The 22,967-nt window shown below is 42.8% G+C and overlaps 1 protein-coding gene across 1 annotated transcript; it reads left to right on the top strand.

The window, feature by feature from the left end:
• Positions 1 to 3,712: 3,712 nt before the first annotated feature.
• Positions 3,713 to 21,460, top strand: DAPL1 (death associated protein like 1). The gene is made up of 4 exons (XM_004577142.4): positions 3,713 to 3,792; positions 11,356 to 11,443; positions 13,994 to 14,054; positions 21,178 to 21,460. The coding sequence occupies exons 1-4, from the start codon at positions 3,735 to 3,737 to the stop codon at positions 21,292 to 21,294; spliced, it is 324 nt and encodes a 107-aa protein (XP_004577199.1). The 5' UTR covers positions 3,713 to 3,734; the 3' UTR covers positions 21,295 to 21,460.
• The last annotated feature ends 1,507 nt before the right edge of the window (positions 21,461 to 22,967 follow it).

Below are 22,967 nucleotides of genomic sequence, written 5' to 3' on the forward strand. Positions count from 1 at the left end.
GAGAGAAGACAGTGAAAGAAGACCAGGTATTAAAAATGTCCCTAGAAGAAAAAGCATGTCCTGGTATTCAGGTGCAAGAAGAGAGGAAGGCTCACTACATCTTTTTAAATAGATCCAGCAAGCTGGTGATCACAGCAGGCCCTGCATGCCCAGGGACATCTCATGAAGGAGGCCTCATGGGGGGTCCCTGTCTACTACCCTTCCTGTATGAGTCGCTGTGTTCCTTGTGAGCTTTTTTGCCCCTGGTTTCTGATTTCTGTCTTGCCCCATAGACTCCTCCTACTTTCAGAAGTTGGCATTAGACACACTGTAGACCTAATGTGGAGGGGGGGAGGCCCAACATAAAGGTTAAAGGTGCACTGCAAAAACACAAGTACACGAGCAAGCAAACGCCCCCACACACAAATTAAAAGGAGAAAGTACTCCGATGAAAGTGAAATGATTAATACTCCTAATGTTACATTATCCCTTCGTTTAAAAGACCAAAAGCTATCTGGCAGCCTCGCCACCGTGAGAATCCATTTTACTAGGCTTTTAACATTACGAAGCGCTATTCCCAATACCTTGGTCCTAGTACACTCATTGCAGTTAACTAGACAAATGCCTCTTAAAAGGGAGGTTTATAAGCCCGCTTAGAGAGTAATAACATGTTGCCTCTGTCCATGGGACTTTCATCCTGATGGGAGCTCTAGTGCACACCCCAGAGTAAATAGCCTGGACTCCACTTTCCTCGTGTGCAAAACAGGCCTGAGCTTTTAATGACTAACACAGAGATGAGCAAGGGAAGACTTACAGCCCCCGCGAGGGGGCTGCCCCAAGACTGAAGTGCATGCCAGAGCAGTCAGGACTGCATGGAGGACTCTGAACTCACTACTTCTGAACTCACTACTTCTGTGCAGGTAGAGATGGTGGCAGAGTGGGGAAGAGGGGGACAGAAGAGCCCATTCACAAAGCAAAACACGCTGACTGCATTTTCTTTTTGTCCTGGTTACTCGTATTCTTACCGTGAAGCAGGTGGCTTCGCTCTTCCTAGTGTTACAATAGAACTCTAAAGAGGAATTTATAAACTTGTAAATAGTTTCCATTTACAGCTACAAAAAGAGACAAGTGAACTTATTACTCCTGGCAGGTTGAGAATCCCTTAACCAAGATGCAGATGACCAGAAATGTCTTGAATCTCAGGTTTGTTTTGTATTTTCTTTTTTGGGTTTTCTTTTTTTTTTTTTTTTTTTTTTTTTTTTTCAGTTTTTTTTGTTTGTTTTGTTTTTTTGTTTGTTTTTCCCAGACTCTGGCAAATTTACACAAACAAAATGAGGTCTCACAGGAATGAGAACCAAATCTAAACATGAAATTCACTTATATTATATACATATCTTAATATGCAGCCTGAAGGTATTTCATACATTTCTCATGATTTTGTGTGTGACCAAAGTTTGTGATCTTCTGTTTCTGGCATCATGTTGGCTCTCAAAAAGCTGCATATTTGGAGACATTTCAGATTTTTGTGTTTTCAACTTGTGGTCTGTGATTCTTACTCAAATGTTGAGTTCAGGGCGCAAAACCGAGGCTGGCAGTTCCATGGGTGCTCATCACCCGCTGATGTAAGCACTCGCTTGCCCACGCCAGTTGGGCTGTCCTGGGTACAGACTCTCCTGAAGGGTGGCTGCCCTTTGATTTCCTCCTTGCCTTCTGAAACTTACATATAGAAGGAAAATGAATGAGATCCAGATAACAAATTCTCAAAGTTTCTAGGTTTTCAGCTCTACACCTGTGCTATCCATAAGCTGCATATAACTTAATATTGACACTAATTCAAGCCATTTAAGTAAAATGAACGACTCAGTTCCGTTGTTGAATCAACCCCATTTTCAAGCGCACACATCAGCCTGTGGCTTGTGGCTACTAATGGGTCAGAAGATAAAGAACATTGCCACCATCACAGAAGCTTCTTTGAGTAATCCCCAACAAAACTTGTCAGCCATAGGAAGGAATCTTCCTCACCTCCTCATCTTCACCCTCAAAACTGTGGGAGCTGCTGTGAACAAGGGCAATTGGCAGCCTGAGCCCCAGCTCCTAGCCCAGGGCCCTGTAGGGAGGGCCTTTCACAGGATGTTTCCAGGATGACAGGAACATTCCAGTCTCTTTTGTTCTGGTCGCGTGGGCCTGCCTCTGTGACAACATTAGAGTATACACTCCTCCAAAAACAACTATTCATCTTTATAAAGTTTAAAGTGATACAAGTAAACTGAAAGACAATCCAAAGTCAACACAGTAAATCCCCACCTGTGGCCAACCATGCTTTTTTTTAAGTCATTTTTATTGGAAAGGAAGACTTACAGAGAGGAGAGAGAGAGAAAGATCTTCTGTCTGCTGGTTCACTCCCTGTCTACAACAGCAGGAGCTGAGCTGATCTGAAGCCAAAAGCTTCTTCCCGGTCTCCCACATGGTTGTAGGGTCCCAAGGCTTTGGGCTGTCCTTGACTGCTTTCCCAGGCCACAAGCAGGGAGCTGGATGGGAGCGGGGTTGCCAGGATTAGAACCGGCACCCATATGGGATCCCAGCGCGTGTAAAGTGAGAACTTTAGCCATTAGGCTACTGTGCAGGGCCTAACAAATTTTTCAAGACTTAATCTGTATATTCTTTTATTTGGAACTACTACAATCTGTTCATTCACATGACAATTCATAAACTCTTGGGTGTCTAACTTGGCAACTAGGCCTAGAGTTATATACTTAACTTTTGGTATTTATCATGGAAAATTATTATTATGGGACAATTCCCCCAGTTAAATTGTTAGGCATATTTAATATACACAATACTACTATGTTGAATTCTGCAAAAAACTGCCAAACAAACTTTACTTTCTTGAATTTCTGTCAGTAATAGACTAGAGTTCCAGTTGTAGTCCTTTTCACTAAAAATTTGTTTTGTCTTTAAGAGGAAGAGAGCAAGAAAGAGGCTTCATTAACTCTCAAAGAGTTGCAATCAAACCCTGATATTTCAGGCTGTCACGGGCATCTTACCTGCTAGGGGAAACACCCAGTCCTGTTCGTCTGTTTGAAGCAAAATGGGGCCACTCCCACTTCATCACTGCCCTTTCATTAATAGTTTCACATCTTGAAGTATTGTTTGAAAACATGACTTATGATATGTCCTACATAGTACTCTCTCATGCTCATATTTAGCTGTTCGTCTGTGTCTTAGGATGTTTCTGTTGCTGTTCATCAATAGTAAGAGGGAGAAGCAAATATGAGAAGGGTTACTATCCTTGCATGGAATTCTCTGTCCATATCACAGTTCTTAGATAAGTTTCCGTCATTCCAAAGCCTCTGACAAAGGTATAGCACTTGTTAATTCTTTCTCCAGAAAGACTACAATGTTTTGATGGAAAGATTATTTCTTGCCCTCCTTGTCACACCAGTGAATGACAGAGCACCTTTGGTAGACATACATACCCGAGCAATAAATGCTGGGAGAGAAAAAAGAATTCTGAAACCCAAGCTCTCCCTTTCCTCCTGTGAAAGAAAAGTACTTCCAGTATCCTGTGGCATCAACCCTGTCCTGCTTAACGAACCAAAGAAGAAAGTTTCCCAGAGAGCTGGTTGACCAGCCCTGTTGCTGCTCAGCAATGCCCTTAAGGGGCCCCGCCCCCTCCCCGTATATAGCCAGGGTGCAGTGGGGTAGCCACAGCTGGCACTCAGTCTCTGGAGCACAGTGCGGCATTGGCACACACGATGGCAAAGGAAGTGCAAGTCCTGCTCTCCCCACTCAAAGGGGGGCATCCCCCTGCAGGTAGGCTGCCCTCCAAGCCCCTGGCCTGCAGGGAGCTGCTTCACCCCTCCTGTCTCGGGGCCTCCACAAGGAACACTTGGGCTGGCTGCTTGGGGGCCTCACCCCTGCCAATGGTTACTCTCAGTTCAGGCGACCTAATCGCCTCCCACGTCCGTGATGCTTGTTAGCTTGTGGGTAAAGCTTACCTGGGCATTTGTCGGGTCTCAGATGAACTAAAAGCTACACAAAAGACTGGAAGGGATCCGGGTGCTTGTAGGGAAAGATGGGGCGGGAGAGGACCCCTTCCTTTTTCGGAGCTGTGGATTAGCAGTGACACCTGTGCACCTGGAAGACTTACTACCCTGGAACCCGTCTTCCCTGGAGGTTGCCAGCTGTTGGCTCAGTCTCCCTAAGATGCCTGTACATGACCTGACTCCTCATCCAGCTTCCGGACCACAGCAGCAAGCACATGTCCCTGCCCTCCTCAGGCTGCGCAGTGCTTGCAGGGCACAGTTGCCTGTCAACAAGCTGAGAAGCACTTTTTAATATGGGCACAGGACAACAGGAGGGAGCTGCCTTGAAAAATTAGGAATGAAGGTAGTTGGCAAAGCACCCACGGTTTTTTAAATACTATTTTTTATTAACTCTGGAGCATGGAAATTTTTTATTGTACTTAACCACGTGTTCATATAGATTGGCAGAGGCATGCAGGCCTATTTTTATTCCACTTAATTCTTTTTTTCATCTGCCTTCTTTTTTCTTGCAAAAAAACCTGTTCGGTTTGACCACTTTACTCTTGCCTTTCCCTTTTTACAACACATAATTGTTGGTGTGACTGTGTGACACCTCTCTGCCAAGGTTATTGCCACGGTGCTTGGAGCAGAAGGCAATGGCAGCCATCACTCACCAAGCATCAGATCTGACGCACTTCCGCGGCTTCCTGGTGAGCAGCCTGGCTGAAGAGTCAGAATTTCTGCTAATCCTGAGCTTCCCACCCTAGACCGTGTCCTGATCTCCCCTGGCATGCTACTGACATTTTATATTTGCAATTGAACTTAGCAGTATCTCTCACTATCTATATTTAGCGTTAATGATGCTAACTAATGGTCAGGAACTGTGCGGATTTATTTAAATTCCAAAAATGAAAGCTTATTACAGGGATAAAAGCAAAGTGGAAAAAAAGCTTGGTTCTCCTGCCCCTGCCATGCTAATCTTTCCTCCAGTGCTTTAGCGAAAACCTGATTGGCCAAGCCACTTTTATGCTCAAAGAACACAGAAACTTAGGCAAGTGGATGTCTGAATGAAACCACCAGGAACTCCCTGTCCCTGCCACTAATGGTTGCTAATTACTCTATGTACATAGCACACCAAGGCTCCATCAAGCGCGTCACAATGCTGCTGGCATGACAATTATTATGAACTGTGACTCTGCAGATAAGAGGTTTGGGATAATTAGAATGGAGATGAAGGCAGACTTTGGCTTCCCACTGAGCTCAGAGAACAAAGAAGCCTCGCCCTTGAGCTTGTCTTGCTACATATTTTAACTCTGAATCATTTAGTGATGGTGCAAAATTTTATTTCTGGAACAAATATTATCAGGTGCCAAAATATTATTAAATCTTCACCTGGTTTTTATAAGCAAAATACAGAGCCTTGAAAGGGGAAAGCTAATGTCATACAGTGCGAGAGTGTGCCACGGCCTTGCGAAATCAGGCAGACCTGAGTTGGAACTCTTGCCTCCACAGCTCTGAGCCTTACTTCTCTCATCTGAGAAACAGTGTAGTCAATAGCAGCAATCTGATTAGAAGGGATGGCCTGTGTGTGAAGTATCCAGCACATCAACGCTGACCCCTTCAAATGTAGATCTCGTAAGTTACGGTACTGACAGTAGAAATTCTTCTGGATTAAGGTAACCTTGCTCATCCAGCTGCATCAGGCAAAATAGAGGGAAACTGCCATGGAAAAGATGCTCGTGCCTGCCCCACACTGGTAAAATGAAACCCCTCAGGAGGCAGCCAGCTCTAACTCCTTCCCACCTGCCTGTGGGCATTTACTAAGTTTCCTCTTGTGAACATGCCATATTTCACTTCACCTTGGCCTGGTTATACATTTGTGCTATGAAACAAGATGACACTTAAACATTTGGCCTTGTCTCCACAAGGCACAGCTTTGAATTTTCTGTTTTTATGGGGAGGTGGGGAATTGGGGTATGTTGTCTCACTCTTAGTATCCTAAAAACCTCAGCATCCGAACAGCACTGTCAAAAATGTGTGAGTAGGAGGTGATCCAGGGAAAGCCAGAGACAGGATGGATAGACAGAAAAGAGTGGCTAGTAACATTTTCTACATCTTTTGCACTTTTTAATTTAGTTTAAGATCTGTGAATCAGACCTTCCAAATGGTCGCCCCCTGGAAACCTAGAGATGTAAGCTTTCTGGATAACTAAAAAGAGTGGAAAGTTTGGGGAAGGCATTCCCAAGTGTTAAACTAGTATTAAAAAACAAGCAACAATCGTAGCTACATAAGGATCAGAACTGTTGAAAACAAAATTGCCAGAGGTTTGATACTGTCAATTCCATCAGCTCAAGACAATTTGTTGGGGTGAGTTGAGGGATAGACCCTGTGAGGTTGAAAGGAGAGGTTGTGAGACCCACTGCTCCAGTTTCTCAGTAGGGGTGGGGTTGATGGCTGAGAGAACAGCTGCCATTTACTCAGTATTAACCGTGCACCTGACATAGACAGAAACTTCTAGATGTCACAGAACCCTACAAATGTGTGATGTTTCACAGAACAGCAAAGTCAAACTCGGTGAACTTGGAGAACTTGCCTAAATCCACTCAGATAGGGGGCAGTGGTAACGGGACTGGTCTACGATGCCAGCTTCTTTGACAGTAAAGCACTCCCAGCTTCTGTTCATGCACTCCCTGGGAGGCAGCAGGTGATGGGTTCAATTACCTGGGTCCCTGCCAGCCATGTGGTAGATTCACATTGAATTTCCAGCTCCTGGCATTGGCCTGGCGCAGCCCAACTGCTGACAAGCATTTGGGTAGTTAAACTGCAGCTTGAAGAGCTCTCTCTGTCTCCCCGGTGCCTCTCTGCCTTGCAAATAAATACATAAAAAACTTTTAAATAAAATGAAATCCCCTGAAAAATCAACTGAATAGAAAGAATTTTACAGATATCTAGCCTTTTCATGAAAACCTTCCTCTAGATGTTCTTAGTCACAAAGGAAGAGTTTGCTTAAAACTTTGCCTTTCCACTTCTTCGCGTAAGTCCTCATGGATTACTGAAGGAAGAAGTCTAAATTTGCATGCAGGTTTTTAAAGTTAAAAAGCACAACGTTCTAACAAATTCAGAAATAGGAAAGCAAAACTTCATTTTTCCCCCATGTAAATCAGGGTTCCTGATGAGTGCATCCCAAATATTTCTTACTTTGTCTCTTGTCCACTCTGTTTATTGAGATGACCTCAAGTCTTATCTTACATTTGTGCTCAAAGGCCTGTTAAAATGTTAGGTTAGTTTGTTTTTATTTTGCCCTATTCTGGTGGTCTTTGTATAGCAGTTGCAGAGGCAATGCAAACATGGAATCATGTAACCTGGAAAGAATGAGACATTAACAAGTTCCCTTCAGTTGGACTTGTGTGGCATAAGCAAAATGGGCAAGAACCTGATTGCTCTGGACTGTAAATGATGGCTCACTGAGATTGAAGGACAGCCGTGGGACAGGTGTTCCTACAGAGCTTTGAAGAAGACATTTCCACAAACTGGTTCCCTCTTATTCAGGTACCCCAGTGGAGTGAGAGCCTTAATCAAATTCTCAGTATAAAATGGGGACATTAATCCCTGCATCTGCCAACAATGAATAGATGACCAAGAAAGACTGCTTTCCAGAACAAGCTTGGAACAAGAACTGTGTTTTGGAAATCCAAGGTGTGGTTTCCTATTGCTTCCTAAATCGCAGTACTAAAACAGTGAATTTGCAGGCAAGGCTGCTGGATGGAATCAGGAATCTTCTGGGGAGGATGTTTAACTCGTTAAGAATGAAGAATTCTTATGTCTGCTTACTTTATTTCTTTTGGCATTCATTTCCTTCTTAAATACTCTGTTCTTTCCAAAAGAGACAGTAGTGGGTTTTTTTTCTGAGAAGTAGATTGGAAGAGTTGAAATCATAGAGAGGATTTCATAATAAAAATTTAGTTCAACCTCTTTACAGTTCACCAGGGTGTTCTTGACAGGTGGGCTTATTCTTTTATATTGAGGGGCAAATAACTTATGGGACCATCTCTGTATAAAGATTCCATCATCAACTAAAACATTGCTGTAACTGTATATAAATCAACTGTATATAAATCAACATACAAGATAAATTATGCTTAATGGGGAAATACTAAAAGAAATTCCTTAAAATTAAGAAGACAGGGGCCCATCTGTCTGCGATGCCAGCCTCCCATGTGGGCACTACTTTGAATTCCAGCGGCATCACTTCCAGTACAGTTGCCTGCTAATGTAATGGCCTGGGAGAGCAGCAGAGGATTAGCTAAAGTCTTTGGGCTTCTGTATGCACATGGGAGACCAGGAGGAAGTCTGGCTTCAGACTGGCCCAGCTCCAGGCATTGCAGCCATTTGAGGAGTGAACTAGTGGATGAAAGATCTCTCTCTCTCTCCATCTTTCTCTGTAACTCTGCCTTTCAAATAGAAACGAGTAATTCTTTTTAAAAGAGATTAAGGAGACAAAGATGTTGAGTATAATTTTCTAGCTTTCTTCTAGATGAGATAACATTTGTGGCAGGTTACGTAATTTCTATCTGAAAAACAGCAGAATCTACTAAAATATTATAAACAGTAAGAAAATTCAAGAAAGCACAGGTGAATCAAAAATGAGTAACATTAAAACAATAAACTGGGGGCTGGGTTTGTGGCACAGCAAGCCAAGCTGCTGCTTGTAAAGCTGGCAAGTACTACCTACCACACTTCCAACCCAATTTCCTGCTATGCACCTGGGAAGACAGGAGATAAGAGCCCAACTACCTTCGGGGGGTCTCATGCCCACGTGGGAAACTGCTGCCTAGCTTTGGTCTAATCCATCCCCAGCTATTGCTGTAGGAATAAACCAGTGGGAGGAAGATCATCTTCTTTGTTTTTCAAATAGATTTTTTAAAAATAAAAATTTGTTAGTGAAAAATGGAAGAATAATAAGATACTTAGGGAGTTATATGAATGTAAGTCAGTAACTCAAAGATGAGAACAATGGAAAATACACGTTCTTGAGCAGAAGCCACAAAAACATATTTTTTTCTTTAAACAGTCTACACATTTAGGAGCCGATGTGGCATAGCAGGTAAAGCCATTGCCTATGATGCCTGTATTCTATTTGACTACCGGTTTGTGTCCCTGCTATTCCACTTCTGATCCAGTTCCCTGCTTATGGCCTGAGAGAACATTAGAAAATGGCCCAAGGGTTTGGGGTGCTGCACCCACATAAGCAATCTGGAAGGTGCTCCTGTTCTTGGCTTTGTCTGACGTAGTCTTAACTGTTGTGACATTTTGGAGAATGAACTTCTAGATGAAAGATGAATCTTTCTGTCTCTGAAACTGCCTTCTAGTTAAATAATTTTTTGAAAGTCTATACATCTTGGGCATGGCACAGTGGCCTAGTGGCTAAAGTCCTCATCTTGAAGGCACCAGGATCCCATATGGACACCGGTTCTAATCCTGGCAGTGCCACTTCCCATCCAGCTCCCTGCTTATGGCCTGGGAAAGCAGTCAAGGATGGCCCAAAGCCTTGGGACCCTGCACCCAAGTGGAGGACCTGGAGGAGTTTTCTGGCTCCTGGCTTCAGATTGGCACAGCACTGGCCGTTGCGGTCACTTGGAGTAAATCATCAGATGGAAGATCTGCCCCTCTCTCTCTCTTCTCGTCTCTTCTCTCTGTATATCCGACATTGCAATAAAAATAAATCTTAAAGAATTAAATGTGCCTCCTTTGGTATAAAAAATGTTTCAAAAAAAGTCTATGCATCTTAAAGCAAGTTCTTTCTAAAGTTCAGGTAAAAAATAAGTAAGGATAGTTTGTAAAATTCTGGAACGATAGAAAGTACTAACTCTGCCAGACATTAGAATGTCACTAAATGAAATAGTACTACAATGAAATGAGCAAAGTAATGGAGTAAAAATGGAAGTCCAGAAGAGTAAAATATGTGTGTGTGAACACACATCATATATGTACATGTACAAACACATACATTCACACACACGAGAACACAATGCATGATATAACGGCATTTTAAAAAGATTTATTTTTTACTTGAAAGGTAGAGTTACAGAGAGAAAGAGATCTGCCAGCTGCTGGCTTGCTCCCTAAGTGGCTGCAATAGCCAGAGCTCTCTTGTCTTGCTGCCTTTGAAGTACTAGAACTAAGCACATGTAATTAGCAATCCAATAGATAGTAAAGACTCTTAAACACTACCAAACTCACCCTTCATTGAGAAATGGAAACTAAGCCATCAAGCACCTCTATTTCTAAACATATTGGTTGACACAATCATTGTGTAATACAATTCCTAAGAACAAGATCACGTCTCAATTTATTCCAAAAACGTATTTGTACTTGTGGAAAATTAAGTATATAAAAGGATATACCAAAAAGAATATACAAATCATTTGGGAAGAATAGCAATGTCAATTCACAGGAGAGCAGGATGATGAGAAATTGAGCAGGCTTTGTTTTTCACATTATGGGAACCTGTTTTAGGAAATTGCCCATTGACATGGCCACAAAAAGAATTAACAGGTTCAAGCAAGTTCGTGTCCATTTAGGTTTTTCTGAATTGAACTTCTCAAATTTTGGATGTGCACATTTCCTGGGAACAAGAAGAAGTATTTGCTTTGACTGCACTCTGAAATAGGCTGGTTTCTTTTCAAAAGATTTCATCTGACATTGCTAAACACTTGAATTGCTGTTAGGTCATCTGTAGCCTAATTAACACTAATTGATCTCTTGAATGGCAGGATTATTAATGCAGTTTAATTGCTCAGTGGAACATCTGAGTTCCACCAACACGGGAGGTGGGGAGCTTAGGGTGGAAAGTGGGTAGGTGTCTGCTGGAATCAGAAGCACCTCTGTTGAACCAAAGCCTGTTCCCACCGCACACCCTGACTTCTGGCTCACTTCTCCGTATTTGGCTTTGGAAAGCTAAGGTTGAAAAAAAAATGCAAGTCATGCAGATGCCTTAATCTTGTGGGAAAGCAAAGGGTCACATTGCAATTGTGGTTGCTAAGCTCAAGAATGCACTTGGTTTGATAAAAGAAAAAGATGTTTCCCAGTGAAGTGCCTCAGGGAGTATCTTGCTAATTCTCTATCTTCAAGCTAAAGAGTAACCTGCTGCTGCTCCCCAGCCTGAATCTGACTTCTTTGGGAAAATCTTTTTTTTTTTTTTCTCCTTTTTATTGTGCTGCTTTAGATAGAAGTTTAGATCTTTAAAATGTAAGGTAGAAAAAAATCTCTTCGAATCAAAATTCCTACTTTGTAACAAAGCAAGCCTTTGCTACGTGTTCTAACTTCAGTGTTGATGCCTCTTTGTTTACAGTGAAAGCTGGAGGAAAACGAATTCCCAAAAAACAAGAAATTGGAGTCTTGGAGAGACATTCCAAAAAATCAGGATTAGAGAAAACAAGGTAGGGGTTGCTTAGGTCTGCCATCACCTCAAGGAGTTTTGAATGATTTGACTACCAGAGGTTTATTTAGGACAAACCAGCCCAGCTACCACCTGCATGATTCTCAATGCATCCCAAGCTCACACACACACACACACACACACACACACACACACATCCCTGTATCCTATTTTCAGATCAACCTTTAAAATATTGTCCCTGGGCTGGCCCTGTTTTCTTAATATAGTTTCAGCTGAAGCAAATCTCCTGAATTAAAAATAAATGGCGCATTTTTTTTGTTTTTAAATTTATCATTCATTCATTTCGAACTAATGGGCGCTATATTTGGCTTAGCCTGGAGGCACAGAGATAACCCAGGCAAGGCTGGCTTCTCTCTGCTTTTTCTGCCATGACCTTGACACATTGTACTGTCCCAGAACTAAACAGAGCTTGGGGCTGGGTCCAATTCACAAATGGCCCAACTGCTCTAAGTCTTGGCTAACGAAAGCAAGTGTATTTCAAAGAGAAACACACTGGGCTGGTTTCTTTGACTGGCATGATTGGGGCTTCAGAATCTATTGCTTTTAGGATGGTTTCCATAGATCAGTTGGTGAATGATGCAAAAGGAGTTGATTAGAGAGAATGTTCTAGGCACTTCCTTCAAAGTTCAACAGTGCTCCTTTCCAAAAGAATGTGGTGGAGAACAGACCATGAAATGTCTTTGACTCTTTCATTAGAGTCACACTCTTCTGTAAAGTTTTCTTCCTGACTTCTAGAAAGGACTATTTTGAGAACTTTCAATCTTCTACTCCCAAACTTAGGATGAAATACGGATCTGCCCCATTGGCAGCAAGTCATTGGTTTCTTTCGATGCTGAAATTAACACACACAATGGTGAAAGCAAAACTACACATTCTCAAGAATGAGGCGGGTGGAGTCACAGGTTACTCATCTCCCGACCCAGTACTGGCACAGTTCCTAGGATGGCAAGTGCACTCTGGATGGCGGCCAGTGAGTGGCTGGATGGCAAACTCTGAGAGCCTCTTCTGTTCTTCAGTCCTGCCTGGTGTACCAGTGCAGTTGATTGTGCCACGCTGTTTCACTTCCCCAGTTCAGGGATTCAGGAACCAAACAAGTTAAGCTTTGGAAATGATATCTACTGGACAACCAACGGACAGCCCCTGCCTTGCTCTGCACCTCAGAAATGCGGGCTTCTTAATTCTCACATCAGCTGAACAATGCTAGCAGAGAAGCTGGCTACAGGGTGATCAAGTCGAGACTATGACCTTTTTTAAATCCTACTTTTTTAAAAACAGATTTATTTATTTTTATTGGAAAGTTAGATATACAGAGAGGAGGAGAGACAGAGAGGAAGATCTTCCATCTGATGGTTCACTCCGCAAGCGGCTGCAACGGCTGGAGCTGAGCCGATCCGAAGTCAGGAGCCTGGAATTCTTCCGGGTCTCCCACACGGGTGCAGGGTTCCAAGGCTTTGGGCCGTCCTCAACTGCTTTCCCAGGCCACAAGCAGGGAGCTGAATGGGAAGCGGGGCTGCCGGGATTAGAACCGGTGCCCATATGGGATCCCGAGTGTGCAAGGCAAGGGCCTTAACCACTACGCTATCGCACCAGGCCCACCAATGTTTTTTTAGTAGTCATTAAAACTTTGCAATCAGTCTGTTACAGGTAGCTCTCTGACCCTTGCCCTAATTACCAGGGATAGTACAGGTTACATGAAGATCATAGAATTTGAGGGCTTAAAAGGAAAGTAAGAAAAATAACCAGGACCTTGGAAGCTTCACTCGCTTCGCCTCAAATCTGTTACCGCCATCTCCTCCACAGACAGGTATGTGCTGGGGACAGGGAATAGGAATGCCTCATTTTCAGGGACAGTATTTCTCCTTACATCCTCTTACAGAAGAACTTATTCAGGAACATCAATCTGAAATACATATTACATCAAAAAATGAATTTCCAGGCATTATCAGCCTATGACCATTTCCTAATAACATCTACCATCCAGGACAAAAAATCTACCAAGCTCCATAGATCTTACTGCATGCTCGGCCCTGGTTGAAATTCTCCTACAAAGTGACTTGACCTAAGAGAAAGAAGCCAGACACACACACACACACATTATATGAAGCCAAAACCAGTCCAAGCCAATGTACATGGCTGTAGGTCAAGGTTGCAGATCTCCATGGGAGAAGCCAGTTTAACTGGTGTTTTCAGTTTTGTGAATATTCAGTGAGCTATACACTTAGAATACATGGGAGCTTCGAAGCATTTATGGACCATGAACATTCTCCTTTAATCCAGAACTTCCATGCACTTTCTGAAGCCCTATCTACACATGCTTTTTTTTTTTCTGTGTATTTAATATGTTAGCACTTCAATGAAAAGTTTCGAAGTTATCATAATTGGCTCACAAAGCTGTTAGCATGTGGGCAGAATTTTTGTCTTTTAGATGTTCCCATGGTGATCACTGAAAGGCTGAGGACACAGGCCTCTGTGCAAATCATTTACTGGGAAAGCGTCAAATTCTATCTGGAGCTTCTTTTTATCTTCACAGTGCCATTGCAAATGCGGCCAAAATACAGACGTTGGAAGTCCTGAATGATGCTCTGGAGAAGGTGAGCTATGGATGAGGCCATGTCACCTCCCAGTCGCCTCAAGTCTATGGGGGCAGATCAGGCTGCACAGGAGAGCAGGCAGAGGACTGCCAGGATGCCCAGAGGTTGGATGACCTTGTGAAAGAATCTGCTGTGGGGCAGAGGATTGCAAAGTGGTTTGGGTGAGAAAAGCTGTCTCTCCCGAATTCCAGAAAAGGAGTCCATTTCAGAAATCACTTTAAAAGAAAAGATTTATTTATTTATTTATTTATTTATTTATTTATTTATTTATTTACAAAGTCAGATATACAGAGAAAAGAAGAGACAGAGAGAAGATCTTCCGTCCGATGATTCACTCCCCAAGTGAACGCAATGGCCAATACTGTGCCAAGTGTGCCTGAAAAAATGCCTTCACTTTTCTGTTTCTTTCCTCATCTGTAAGTTGGTGTATAACTAACAGTGCCTACAGGGAGGTTGTGCGAATACAGTGGAGTTCTAGGATTCTTGAATAGAACTTAGTACCATTTATCTACAGTGTATGTTAGCTTTTCCCACGCACACATCTTCCTGTCACTTGCAATCCTAGGCAATTACAACAGCCAGTAACAAAAAGAAGCTCCAAGATTGAGAATGACTATCTCAAAAGAGAAGCTGATGGGATCCATGTGCTCCTCCATAGCAAATAGAAGGCCTCCTGAATCCCTAACTTACCTAGCCTAGCAGGTCTTACTCATGGAGGTCAGCCTGGGTTTGCGGCCTGCTGACCACTACACCTGCTGAAATCTGCAATTGTCAGGGGCTGGGAGGTAAAGGGTGGGGGTGACAAGAGTGACAAGGGGAAGCTTGGGGGAGGTGTTAGAGTTCTGTTTTGTGGTAGTAGTTACAGATGATGCATTTGTTAAAGTTCATTAGGCAAGTTACTAAACAAGTCAAGTTTTACTATAGGTTATAAAGTTATAGCTGTATTTTGAAGTCTCAAAAATGCCACATAAACAGTTAGGCTGATTTTTTTTTAAAGATATCTAAGAGGTACAGAAATTGGAATCTTTTTGACAATTTTGTCCTGCATTACAGTGAGTTCTGCCATGGTAAATACTGCCGTGAAGATTTAAAAATACACAATCAGGAGAAACGCAGTAGCAGAAGCGCGAAGGTCATTTCCTCTGTACTTGTTCACATTCCTTTTGCCTCAGCTGCAGTTACACCCCAGTCCCCAAAACCTGTGTTACTTCCATGTCTTTTTTAAGAATTTAGGAGTCTAATACAAGTTCTGTTCATAAGATCTCATCAACCCCTTAATCATAGCTGGGAATTTCTATCTGCATACTATTCATCTCTGAATCCCTCACATTAAAGCAAACCAAGGGGAACAGTCACTGTGGCACAAAAAGTTAAGTCACCGCTTTGGACACCACATCTCATATTGGGGTGCTGCTTCTAGTCCCAGCTCTGCTGCTTTCTGATCCAGCTCCCTGGAAATGTATCCTGGGAGGCAACAAGTGATGCCTCAAGTGCCTGGGCCCTGCCAGCCATGGTAGGGAGATCAGTGAAATCCAGACTCCAGGCTTCAGCCCAGCCCAGCCCTTGCTGTTGTCATTTGAATGGTGAACAAATGAATGGATCTCCTTCTTTTTTTCTCTGTATCATTCTGTTTCTCAGATAGACAGAAATAGAAAACATCTTCAAAACCAAACTAGGGCTTAATATTTTAGAAAATGAAAAACAGTTCCAAAACTGTTGGGATTTTATAAATCTAAGAAACAGCCCCCAAATTCCCTCTATTTTTGAGTCCCACCCCATTTTGCTTCTCTTTCTTCCTGTGTCTCCACCTTCTATTCCTTCACTACCTCAACAAGCCCTAAATAAGGAGAGAATTACTGTTGCCCAATGACAGAAGACATGGTATGATACACATGCAGAAAAGGCAGGTGTAAGATGAAAGCTCTCTAGGCTGATACTCTGAGATCTGATCTTAGGATCCGGCAACTTAGAAGGTATTTGACAACTTTGGATGTCGCAAAGCTCCACTAAGATTTGATTGCTCATTTATTTATAGACAATTTTAGAAAAGGAGTGAAAGAATGATACTGCTAAACATCGATTCTCTGGGCAGTCATGAGAGCGAAATTGGGCAATAGTTGTGAAGTTGCTCAGAAGGTGGAAACATCCAGGTAAAACATGTGTCATACAGTTCAGTTATAGTGTGGAAGGAACTAGAGTGTGAAGTCTGGCTGAAGTTGGACCCCTTTTTCAAGTTGCCACATAGTCAATGAGATGTATATGGAATGAGATATAGGGGAGAGAAAGCTATCGAAGGCATCTGTAAAATCAAGGTTTCTCTTGTTTGGGGATTATCACCACTGGCTGGGTATCCTTGGATTTCACTGACAAGCACTGAATGTTTTAAGTGCTTTGCTTAACAGAGTGTGGAAATTTAAGTGTCAACCTTCATGTTGGAAGTTAACACCCTGGAAAGATGAATGGAAGGGCTGCCAGTCTGCTAATACTAACTTCAACACAAAACCTGGCCCTGATTTTCTTGTGTGTAAATGTCTTTCACAGTTCCAATCACAAAGATCTTCATCACATTTCCTTCATTTTTCTCTGAAACCAAAAATGTAACTTCCAAGGCCACAGCCACACACAATCAAGGAAATTCTCAGTGTGGGTGTTAACTATTGATGTGTTGTTCAAGTTCAATGTTACCACTGTGCTGGCACAACTGGACAGGCTCCTTCCTTGTAGTAGCCCTCAGTTCTTTCTCGGGTTACCCTAGGTTCTCTTACCCTGGTAAATTAGACAAACACATGCCTTTCTACATTGGTTTTACGAAAACTAATGCTAAAAATTTCAGAGCTCTGCTGAAGCTAAGATGGTAGAGTAAAATGGAGCTATCTGGTTTTAGGTTAAACTCTGGGATAGCTCTTTCTACTTCTTTCTAATTGTCTTTTAAAAATTCCTTTCTATTCTTATAACATTCACAGCACAAACATGAATAATGTATTTAGGGGTTAATCATTTTGTTTATAGTTTCATAAATTCAGATGGAAGGCACTTTACATACTTTCCACCCACAAGCTCAAGCCTTTCTATTTCAAGAGATTCCTGATTAAGGGTTGTGGGGAGATGTGAAAGAGATCTTGATTCTTCCATCATATTTTCAAGAGTTGCTACATGCCTCTGCTACTGGCCCCACAAAACCTGTACACTTGTAGCACAACAATTATGGGTAGCTTCTCAAAGGCTATTATCTTTGCTGGGATATTATTTCTACTTCCTTCCCAGTCTTACTGATTTTCTTGCTCTCCTTCCCAACCCCTGCCTCTGGAATATCTCTGTACCACTTTACATTTAGTCAACAACCACGGAGGCTGACTTAGTCTCACCATCATTCTAATCAAAGACCTTCCACTCCTGAGAAGCTCTTTAGAATATCAGTTAAATGTGAGCCCCTGACCTTGGCAACTTGATGGGAACATAAAATAGTACAATCACTGGGCACAGCACAGTAGCCTAGTGGCTAGAGTCCTTGCCTTGCATGCCCTGGGATCGCTTGTGGGTGCTGGTTCGTGTTCTGGCCACCCCGTTCCAGTATGGCTCCCTGCTTGTGGCCTGGGAGACAGAGGGGAATGACCCAAAGTCTTGGGACCCTGTACCTGCATGGGAGACTCGGAGGAGTCTCCTGGCTTTGGATCAGCTCAGCTCTGACCTTTGCGGCCACTTGAGTGAATCAATGGACAGAGTATCTTCCTCTCTGCCTCTTTCTCTCCATATATTTGACTTTCCAATTTAAAAAAAATGGATAAATCTTTAAAGAAAAAAGTGTAATCACTCTAGAAAGCAATATTCCACTTCTGAAGATACAGTCTAAAGCTGAAAGTAGGAACTCAAGTATTTATTCACCAGTGTTCATAGTGACATCATTCACTACATCTAGGAGATAGAAACAACCCAATGGTGGTTGAATGGTTAACTATGATATCTACATGTGAGGAGATATCATTTGAGTTCAAAAGGAAGGAAATTGACACACATAAGGTCATTACACCACAAAGACATTATGATAAATAACAGAAGCCAGAAACAAACGGACAGATATTGCATGATGTCACATTCATGAGGTATTGATAATAATTACATTAACTAAGACAAAGTAGAAAACTTTGGGGCAGGTGTTTGCCACAGGGTAAAGATGCCACTAGGACAGCCATGTCCTGTATCAGAATGCCTGGTTTGAGATCCAGTTCCTCCATTTCTGATCCTGCTTCCTGCTACTGCACATGAGTACCTGATGACCTATATACGCAGGTCCCCACCCGCCTCTGAGAGACCTGGCTGCAATCCAGGCTCCTGGGGTTCGCCTGGTCTATGGCTGGCTATGGAAGGCACGGGGGGAGTAAGTCAGAGGATGAAAGATCTCTCCATCTTGCTGCCTTTTAAATAAAATGAAAACCAATAAAATTTCGAATACAGTAGAAAGTTGTGATGGGCTGGGGAAGGTAAAATGGAATTGTCTGATGGGCAGTAAGACAGCAGTATTGGCTGCACAACAATGTAAATATTTGCTACTGAATTACACATAAATTTAAAAATGGTGAAAATGGTGAATTTTATAGTATGTAAAACATGCTATGATTTTTAAGAATGACACGCCGCCCTAAGATTACCCAATCACAAGTCAGTGCTGATATTGGCAGTATACCCTAGGGCACTGCTCCCCACCTCTCACCCTGCCCCTGTCCATCAAGGATCACACCCACACTCAACATGGCTTTCCCTCTTCCAGTCTCTACTTTCCTTCCTGCCCCACCTCACCTTGGCAAATTGCCCAGATTTGTTACATCATAGTTGTTTTTCTTATCCCTTCTTACTTTACATTTGACCTTTGGTATCTTGCCAAATCCTCATTCCCACCTGTGATGTCTTGAATGTGATGGAAAGCTAACCTGAAGTAAAAAAATCTATTCAAATTGAGACTAAATAATAAAGGCCAACTACTAAAGTTGGTGACCTCTTAAATTTCCTTTTGGTTTTAGTGTTGAGAGGGAAAAAAAGCCAACAAGCAGCTGCCCTTGCCACCTTGTAAAGGCACACCGTGTGCTCTGTTGAAAATCCATCTGACAAAGAAGCCACTGGCTCTGAGACTTAAAGCAATGCGCACTGCCAATATCTCACCCATTTCTCTTCCATTCTACAAGAAGGTTGATGAGGATCATCCTTAAGCTTAATGGATACATAATTGGTGTTCATGCATTGCCAAAAAAAATTAAATACTGGTAAGTTAGGCAAAGTACAGCACCAGGGATTGCCCATAATTCTGTCCCCTAAACACTGCTAACATTCCCATATGTACTATGCCAAAGGGTTTAATTTTTTAAGACCAAGGGGAAAAAGTACTTATGGAATCAAATTTCAAACGAAAGGGATTAATGTGTGCTTGGAACTTGGATAGGATTATTTGAGAAGAGATATAAGGCACATATGTTCTCCCTGAGAAAGAACCAAACCAACCGTGAACAATGTGATGTTTGGGTTGTAAATGCTTTACCTCTCCTTGTATTTAATCTGAGTGTCAGGGCAGGGGCATCTAAGTTCAACAGTGATGAGTTACATTCCTAGTGAGCTGAGACATTCTTTCCTTGTCGGCTGGAGAGGAGAGCAGGGTGGGCCTGGGTGGCTGTGTGCTGTATTGAGGGGCTTGGAAACCGAAAGCTGAAGTGAGCCCGAAAGGTCACTAAATCCAAATCCTTCTCCCAGGAAAGCTGTGCAAAGTGCCCAGCGGCACTGAACATCTGATCCTTCTTGAGTTTCACAAGGTTTCTCTTATTGTCAAAAAGCCTCAACCAAGGTAAACCTGTTTCCCCCATAGCTGTCTTCTGTGGAGAAGACTAATGAGGACTTTGGTTACTGAAGCTTGTAATTCATTTCTCTGTCCCCTTTCACCAAGCTAGCTAGACCAAATCCTCTGGAATGATCAACAGCACACCATTTTTGATCTACGAAAATTTCAATCTCATAAACTTTTCCTGACCTTTTCGGAAGTTCTTTAATTCTGATCTTTTTGATAATTAGTGGGCGGGGAAAGAGTGTTTCCCCCTGGCCTCCCGGCTTTCTTTCATGTCCGTAGACCTCCTAGAATGCAGTGACCCACCTATGCTTACTAGTGTCAGAGTAACTGTTAATGCTACAAAGGAAGGATAGAGATATGAGTGTAATTCATTTTTCTACTTAAAATAGCACTCCAAAGATTGGCACTGTGGTGCAGTGGGCTAAGCCTCCACTTGGCAATGCCGGCATCCCATAGCAGAGTGTTGGGTGAGTCCCAGCTGCTTCCCTTCCATTCCAGCTCCCTGCTAATGTACCTGGTAGAGCAGTAGAAAATGGACCAAGTACTGGGATCCCTGCCCCTGAACTGGGAATCTCAAATAGCATTTTCAGCCCTGGCAATTACAGCAGTTAGAGTGAGAATCAGCAAATAGAAGGTCTTGTTCTGTGTGTGTGTGTCCTTCTCTGTCACTCTGGCAAATTTAAAAACTTGAAAAAGGTGCCAGCATGCTGGTATAGTGGGCTGATCCTCCACCTACAGTGCCAGCATCCTACATGGGTACTGGCTTTGTGTCCTGGAAGTTCCACTTTCAATCCAACCCCCTGTTTAAGGCCCAAGAGAACAGCGGAAGATTGTTCAAGCCCTTGGATCCCTGCATCCACACGGGGGACCTGGCTCTGCTTTGGCTATTGCAGCCTTCTGGGAAGTGGGCCAGCAGATGGAAAATCTCTCTATCTCTCCTCTCTATAAATTTGCCTTTCAAATGAAAATAAATGTTTAAAAATCTCAGAAAAGATAGGATTGCACTTCAAAACATACAACTAAATACATATATACGAGGTTTTGAAAAGTTGATAGTCAAAAATGTTCTCTTTTCATTTTACTAATTTGAAGCCCATCAATGTATTACATGCATACCTTTATATTGTACATTTTGTGATTTTAAAAATTAGAGACAAGTTGGTGAGGGGAAACCCAGATTAACCCAAACTCAACGAAACTGAATTCTCTTGATCAACTGGCTTGCTTTCTACTACTTTGAATTCCATGACCCAAAAGATTCAATATGCTAATTTCTTCTTCCCTTTTCACCCAAAGCTCCACCATAAATTCCCAGCAACAGTACACACAGCACATCAAAAACCCACACCTGCTCTGGAGAAGGTCGCTCCACTAAAGAGGATCTACATTATTCAGCAGCCTCGGAAATGTTAAGCCTGCACGTAAAACCCAGCCGTCTGGCTGACTGCCTGCAGCATCTGCCGGCTAAGCCAAAGGGATCAACACTTCCCATAGGCCTGGTGTACTTGCTTGGTAAATAAAGCAGCTTTTGTATCCTCCCTTTTGACTTTAGATAATAAAGCATCTCAAATTGCAAATCCAGTGTGTTCCAGTGCCTCTTTTAGGGGCAGGCCAGGGATGCATTGCTATTTACAGATGCAATTCTGGAGAATGAGTAGAGAATTCAGACCACACAGCTGTCCTCCTTCCCCACGCAGGGTCAGTGGTCCTCTCCTTTCTGCTGACCATGTGTTGTACCATTTAAGCTGAGTTCCCATTGAGGCCGTGGCTTAAAGGGAGGTATGCTGGCCTGAGCACAGGCCAATAAACATAGAAGTGAGTCTGTTTGTCTTGGAATGCTCAAGTTTTTCTTTGAAGTGTGCCTTGCAGTCTCCCCATAGTTTGTTTTGGAGGTTTGAATAGGGCAAACTGAAAAAGTCAGATAGATGGCAAAAATATTCTCTTTTGCCAAGCAGTCAAAGGCAGAAGGAAGAATTATAGTTTCAGAGGGAGATGGATCAAAGCCTGCAACTCTAAGGATACAGCAGGGCGCTGTGGTTGAGGCATATAATTTGATTTTCCACAGAGGTGAAGTAGGAGGGAAAGAGTTGCCATGCATAAACCAACCATTGCTCTCCTCCGCTCTACACCACACCCACATTCTTACCTCAGACAGTACCCAACCAATGGTGATGCAACTTCAACATTTCTCATGCTTTATCTTTTCAAAGGTTTCCATTACTCTTTAAACATGCAATACAGCTCATAGATACAATCGTAAAAATATCATATTTCCTTTCTCTCTCCCCTCAACTTTTTTGTTTTACCATGGGGTATAAGCAATACACAATCATTACAAACTATACATTAACTCTGATCTTTTCCTAGGCTAACAATATGCAGTGCATTACTCTCACAGTGCTGGGCGGTGGCAGGGAACACCCAAAGCCCTGCAGTGTACTGGGTTGCCAAGTTAGGATGTTCCACAGGTACCACTCATTGCATTTTCCATTTACAATGGGATTACTGGGACAGGACCCTAGCCCTGAGGAGCGAAAGTACTCATAGTAAACAGGCTGGGGCATCCCCAGATGAGGCAGTGGAAACAATGATGTTCTTCCCCCAGGGTAATTAAGCTGTCCCTCACAGTTCCCCCATCCTGTAGCACTAGCTAATGAGGCTTTCTGATCATTGGTGCTTCTCTTAATCCAAGGAAGGGGGCAGAACAACCTCTGGAGTATGGCCTAGTGCCAAATCAGTCTCTGATTCCTAGGAATCAAAAGACAATTGGCAAAAGCCCAGCGGTCACACGATGCAACTCATTCCCACCAGCCACATTATTTGGCTCATATCCAGAATAAGAGAACTCTGAGATGATTTTGAGCCTTCAGGCAATACTAGCAAGACCCAATAAGACATTTAGCCCCAACCACCCTATTTTGATTTAGCTCCATTCCCAATTGCCCAAGTCTCTTTGTCAAAAATGTCCCCAGAAGTTAAATGGTGCAAGGCAAATGCATAGAAGTTCAAAGCCAGCCACCATTTCTCTAAGGGACATCTATAAGCCACACGGTGGATGCAGGTTGGAATGTTGGGCTGCAGTTGGG

Source organism: Ochotona princeps, chromosome 5 (assembly GCF_030435755.1).
Source record: "Ochotona princeps isolate mOchPri1 chromosome 5, mOchPri1.hap1, whole genome shotgun sequence".
NCBI classification, from domain to species: domain Eukaryota; kingdom Metazoa; phylum Chordata; class Mammalia; order Lagomorpha; family Ochotonidae; genus Ochotona; species Ochotona princeps.